The following is a 6,369-nucleotide window of genomic DNA, read 5'->3' as shown; positions in this document are numbered from 1 at the left end:
CTCCCTCACCCCCTCCCTCCCTATCTCCGTAACCTCGTCCAGCCCCCACAATTCTCATCCTCCTGTTCAAAACCCTCCCTCACCCCTCCCGCCCTATCTCTGTAACCTCCTCCAGCCCCTCCAATTCTCACCCTCCTGTTCAACTCCCTCCATCACTCCCTCGCTCCCTATCTCTGTAACCTCTTCCAGCCCCTACAGTTCCCTTCTTCCTGCTCAAATGCCTCCCTCACCCCCTCTCTCCCTATCTCTGTAACCGCCTCCAGACCCTACAATTCTCATCTTCCTGTTCAAATCACTCCCTCAGCCCCTCCCTCCCTATCTCTGTAACCTCCTCCAACTGCAACAATTCTCATCCTCCTGTTCAACTCCCTCCCTCACCACCTCCCTCCCTATCTCTGTAACCTCCTCCAGCCCCTACAATTCTCATCCTTCTGTTCAAATCCCTCCTTCAAACCCTCCCTCCCTATCTCTGTAACCTACTCCAGCCCCGACAATTCTCATCCTCCTGTTCAAATCCCTCCCTCACCCCCTCCCTCCCTATCTCTGTAACCTACTCCAGCCCCGACAATTCTCATCCTCCTGTTCAAATCCCTCCCTCACCCCGTCCCTCCCTATCACTGTAACCTCCTCCAGCCCCTACAATTCTCACCCTCCTGTTCAAATCCCTCCCTCATCCCCTCCCTCCCTATCTCTGTAACCTCCTCCAGCCCCTACAATTCTCATCCTCCTGTTCAAATACCTCCCTCTCCCCCTCCCTCCCTATCTCTGTAACCTCCTCCAGCCCCTACAATTCTCATCCTCCTGTTCATATCCCTCCCTCAACCCCGCCTTCCCTATCTCTGTAACCGCTTCCAGTCCCTACAATTCTCATCCTCCTGTTCAAATCCCTCCCTTGCCCCCCCTCCCTCCCTATCTCTGGAACCCCCTCCTGCCCCTACAATTCTCATCCTCCTGTTCAAATCCCTCCCTCACCCCCTCCCTCCCTATCTCTGTAACCTCCTCCAGACCCTACAATCCTCATTCTCCTGTTTAAATCGCTCAGTACTGATCCTCTGAAAGTGCAGCCTTGATATTGCCTGTGCCGGTTAGATACACCCACGTCGCTGTTAGGGAGGGAGTTCCAGGATTTTGTCCCTGTGGTGTAGGTACACCCACGGCGCTGTTAGGGAGGGAGTTCCAGGATTTTGTCCGTGTGGTGTAGGTACACCCACGGCGCTGTTAGGGAGGGAGTTCCAGGACTTTGTCCGTGTGGTGTAGGTACACCCACGGCGCTGTTAGGGAGGGAGTTCCAGGACTTTGTCCGTGTGGTGTAGGTACACCCACGGCGCTGTTAGGGAGGGAGTTCCGGGATTTTGTCTGTGTGGTGTAGGTACACCCACGGCGCTGTTAGGGAGGCAGTTCCAGGATTTTGTCCGTGTGGTGTAGGTACACCCACGGCGCTGTTAGGGTGGGTGTTCCAGGATTTTGTCCGTGTGGTGTAGGTATACCCACGGCGCTGTTAGGGAGGGAGTTCCGGGATTTTGTCCGTGTGGTGTAGGTACACCCACGGCGCTGTTAGGGAGGGAGTTCCGGGATTTTGTCCGTGTGGTGTAGGTACACCCACGGCGCTGTTAGGGAGGGAGTTCCGGGATTTTGTCCGTGTGGTGTAGGTACACCCACGGCGCTGTTAGGGAGTTCCAGGATTTTGTCCGTGTGGTGTAGGTACACCCACGGTGCTGTTAGGGAGGGAGTTCCAGGATTTTGACCCAGCGACAGTGAAGGAACGGCCGATATATTTCCAAGTCAGGATGGTGAGGGGCTCGGAGGGGAACTTCCAGGTGGTGGGGTTCCCATGTGTCTGCTGCCCTTGTCCTTCTAGATGGTAGTGGTCGTGGATTTGGAAGGTGCTGTCGAAGGAGCCTTGGTGAGTTCCTGCAGTGCATCTTGTAGATGGTACACACACTGCTGCTACTGTGCGTCGGTGTTGGTGGAGGGAGAGTACCCTAGATGCCCAATCGCTGGGGTACGAGGGTGAGCAGCGTGTGGATGAGTTTAATCTTCTCCGTACCGACTGGGTTACCACCCTGAAAGTGTTGCTATTCCTGCAGAGCAACGAGTCACTGGAAAATCAATGGACCAAGGTTTAGCCCCCGGACAACGAGAGGATTTCCTCCTGACGCTCCTTTCCATAGCTCATCCAGACTGGGAGAGATGGAGATGTCGGGAGGAGAGGCCGCCATTATCTACCCAACCCATCTTTCAGCTTCTAACAAGGACTGTTTTAATCAGTGCGCATGCTTTGCCACATCCATTTAACACCAGAAAGGTAGCAATCATCTTCAAACCCCACTCCCCTCAGCCCTTCTCGAGCCTGTTACACAGGAACAGGAGGAGGCCCATTCAGCCCCTCGAGCCTGTTTCACAGGAACAGGAGGAGGCCCATTCAGCCCCTCTCGAGCCTGTTACACAGGAACAGGAGGAGGCCCATTCAGCCCCTCTTGAGCCTGTTACACAGGAACAGGAGGAGGCCCATTCAGCCCCTCGAGCCTGTTACACAGGAACAGGAGGAGGCCCATTCAGCCCCTCGAGCCTGTTACACAGGAACAGGAGGAGGCCCATTCAGCCCCTCGAGCCTGTTACACAGGAACAGGAGGCCCAGACATTTGACGAGGTCTGTGACCTATCTTCATTGACCCGCCTTTACCCTGTATCACTTAATACCGCGGGCCAGTAAAAGTTTATCAATCTCTGATTTAAAATGACCTGATCCAAGGTCAATTGCCGTTTGCGGGAGAGAGTTCTGAAAACAGCCCTTTGAGTGTGGATGTTTATCCTCATTTTCACTCCTGAGTTTGGCTAAGGGATGTTGCCCCCCCGCCACCCCTTGTCTGAGTCTCCCTGACTAGCAGGGATGGTCTCCCCCTCTCTCTCCGCTCCCATTTACATCCTGAACGCTTTGACCAAATCTCCCCTTCGCCTTCTCGATTTCAGGAAGCTTAACCCTCGTTGGAGCTTAACCTCCCCTCGCGATTTAACCCTTGGCGTCCGGGGACAGTTGAGGGGTTTACCCGACTTAAGAGCAGGGATGCGCGGCCTGTTTTATGAGGGAAGGTCGGACAGGTTAGGCTCGTATCCGCTGGAGTTTAGAAGAGTGAGAGGCCACTTGACTGAAACCTTTAAGATCCTGAGGGGTCTTGGACAGGGAGGGGGGATGTGGAGAGGATGTTTCCTCTTGTGGGAGAATCTAGAATGAGGGGGGGTGGGGGTCACTGTTTAAAAATAAGGGGTCACCCATTTAGGACAGAGATGAGGGGAAATGTTTTCTCTCAGAGGGTGGTGAGTCTTTGGAACTCTCTCCCTCAACAGGCGGTGGAAGCAGAGACTTTGAATATTTTTAAGGCCGAGGGAGATAGATTCTGGATTAACAAGGGGGTGAAAGGTTATCGGGGGGGGAGACGGGAATGTGGGGTTCAGGTGACAATCAGATCAGCCACCATCTTATTGAACGGGGCAGCAGGGCTGGAGGGGCAGAGCGGCCTCCTCCTGCTCCTAACTTGTCCGCCCCGCTAAATCGACAGTGCAACCACACCTTGCCGGGTGCACCAACGATTCCACGCTACTCCAGCTGTGGTGTCATCTCTGCGGTTCCCCTGTAAGTGTGACTCTAGGCTTTGTACTCTCGTCACTCTCGTGATATAAAGTACAGTATCCCAATAGCTTGCTGCTTATTCCCAGAATCGGCTCCCCACCCTCTCCACACATCTCTCCGGATAGCCACAGTTTCTGCTTTGTTCTGCTTCATGTTTTATTAATTGTGAATGACATGTGAAACAGGAAGTTTTATTCTAATATATATATATTTATACACATATATATATGAAGAGAGAGCGGGAGACAGAGACAGAGACAGAGAGAGTACGAGTTACACAGTTTCATGACAGCCTTTCAATGCTGTACAGTGACTGATCGTCACATCCTGACCCAGGCTTAAAGACCCTACACAGTGGGCAGAAGGGGAAGTGTCCATGTCCTGCTGATGTTCCGCAGTCTCTCTCTCTCTCTCTCTCCGCAGTCTCTCTCTCTCTGTCTCTCCGCAGTGTCTCTCTCCGCAGTCTCTCTCTCTGTCTCTCTCCGCTGTGTCTCCCTCCGCAGTGTCTCTCTCTCTCTCCGCAGTCTCTCTCTCTCCGCAGTGTCTCTCTCTCCGCAGTGTCTCTCTCCGCAGTCTCTCTCTCTCCACAGTGTCTCTCTCCGCAGTCTCTCTCTCTCCGCAGTGTCTCTCTCCGCAGTCTCTCTCTCTCTGTCTCTTCGCAGTCTCTCTCTCTCCGCAGTGTCTCTCTCCGCAGTGTCTCTCTCCGCAGTGTCTCTCTCCGCAGTGTCTCTCTCCGCAGTGTCTCTCCGCAGCGTCTCTCTCCGCAGCGTCTCTCTCCGCAGTGTCTCTCTCCGCAGTGTCTCTCTCCGCAGTGTCTCTCTCCGCAGTGTCTCTCTGTCTCTCCGCAGTGTCTCCCTCCGCAGTGTCTCTCTCTGTCTCTCCGCAGCGTCTCTATCCGCAGTGTCTCTCTCCGCAGTGTCTCTCCGTAGTGTCTCTCTCCGCAGTGTCTCTCTGTCTCTCCGCAGTGTCTCCCTCCGCAGTGTCTCTCTCCGCAGTGTCTCTCTGTCTCTCCGCAGTGTCTCCCTCCGCAGTGTCTCTCTCCGCAGTCTCTCTCTCCGCAGTGTCTCTCCGCAGCGTCTCTCTCCGCAGCGTCTCTCTCCGCAGTGTCTCTCCGCAGCGTCTCTCTCCGCAGTGTCTCTCTCCGCAGTGTCTCTCTCCGCAGTGTCTCCCTCCGCAGCGTCTCTCTCTGTCTCTCTCCGCAGTGTCTCTCTCCGCAGTCTCTCTCTCCGCAGTGTCTCTCTCCGCAGTCTCTCTCTCCGCAGTGTCTCTCTCCGCAGTCTCTCTCTCTCTCTCTGTCTCTCCGTAATGTCTCTCTCTGTCTCTCCGCAGTGTCTCTCTCTCTCTCTGTCTCTCCGCAATGTCTCTCTCTGTCTCTTCGCAGTGTCTCTCTCTCTCTCTGTCTCTCCGCAATGTCTCTTCAGCACAGTGTCCATGTTGTACTGAGCTCCGCAGTCTCTCTGTCTCTCTCAGCAGTGTCTCTCTGTCTCTCCGCAGTGTCTCTCTCCGCAGTGTCTCTCCGCAGTGTCTCTCTCTCCGCAGTGTCTCTCTCCGCAGTGTCTCTCTCCGCAGTGTCTCTCTCCGCAGTGTCTCTCTGTCTCTCCGCAGTCTCTCTCTCCGCAGTGTCTCTCTCTCCGCAGTGTCTCTCTCCACAGTGTCTCTCTCTCCGCAGTGTCTCTCTCCGCAGTGTCTCTCTGTCTCTCCGCAGTCTCTCTCTCCGCAGTGTCTCTCTCTCTCTCCGCAGTGTCTCTCTCCGCAGTGTCTCTCTGTCTCTCCGCAGTCTCTCTCTCCGCAGTGTCTCTCTCCACAGTGTCTATGTTGTACTGAGCTCCGCAGTGTCTCTGTCTCTGTCTCTCCGCAGTGTCTCTCTCCGCAGTGTCTGTTCAGCAGTGTCTACATTGTACTGTGCTCTGACTCTCTCTCCCTCCCGCACTCTCTGTCTCCCCCCTGCAGTCTCTTTTACTCCCCCAAACTCTCTCTCTCCCTTCTGCAGTCTCTCTCTCTCTCCCCGCTGCACTCTCTCTCTCTCTCTCTCCCCCCGCACTCTCTCTCTCTCTCCCCCCGCACTCTCTCTCTCTCTCTCTCTCCCCGCTGCACTCTCTCTCTCTCTCTCCCCCTGCACTCTCTCTCTCTCTCCCCCCGCACTCTCTCTCTCTCTCTCTCCCCCCGCACTCTCTCTCTCTCTCTCCGTTGTCTCTCTTTTCCCTCTCTCTCTGCGTTTGCCCAGCCAACATGCAGGTAAACTCCAGCACTGAGAGAAGGGATGGCCCAGCCTAACCTCCCTCTGTCCATCTGTGCCGCTGACCGGGTGATGAGGTGATGGCCGGAGCCATCGAGAAGCGGTTGGGGGGTGTTGGGGGTAGGAAGAGGTGGAGTCCAGTCCGCCCGGTTCAGGGGGCTCTGCACGCTCGAGTCTGGTGGGAGCGAGCGAGACCCCGGGTGACCTCTGCTCCTGACACCCCAGCGAAATCCACCTCGCCGCCATCGCCATCGCCGTCCGTCCGTCTCCCACCGGGACCGGTCATCTCGCCCGGGAGGGGCCTGGTCAGCAGGGACTGTCCAGCTGTGGAGTTCACTCCATCCTCCCGGCGTCTCACCTCGAGCGTCCGTCCGGCCTGGACCCCTGGCCTTGCCCACCTGGCTGGCGGGTGGGGGTGGGGGTGGGGGGTGGAGGGTGGGGTGGGGGCTGTGGGAGCGGGAATCCAGGTCAATCCAGCCCTTCTCTCCCCCCCCAAACCCCCACC

At 56.1% G+C, this 6,369-nt stretch overlaps 1 protein-coding gene across 1 annotated transcript; it reads right to left on the bottom strand.

Moving 5' to 3' along the window:
- Window positions 1-3,800: 3,800 nt before the first annotated feature.
- LOC144674878 (uncharacterized) lies at window positions 3,801-5,654 on the bottom strand (the record flags this gene model as incomplete). The annotated part of the gene is made up of 2 exons (XM_078536034.1): window positions 3,801-4,914; window positions 5,622-5,654. Coding segments are annotated over 2 exons (972 nt in total), but the record flags the coding sequence as incomplete, so codon positions are not given.
- Window positions 5,655-6,369: the final 715 nt, after the last annotated feature.

Source organism: Cetorhinus maximus, unplaced genomic scaffold (assembly GCF_964194155.1).
Source record: "Cetorhinus maximus unplaced genomic scaffold, sCetMax3.hap1.1 HAP1_SCAFFOLD_845, whole genome shotgun sequence".
Lineage (NCBI taxonomy): Eukaryota > Metazoa > Chordata > Chondrichthyes > Lamniformes > Cetorhinidae > Cetorhinus > Cetorhinus maximus.
Note: the sequence above shows the minus strand (reverse complement) of the source record. Positions and strands in the feature narration are given on the sequence as shown.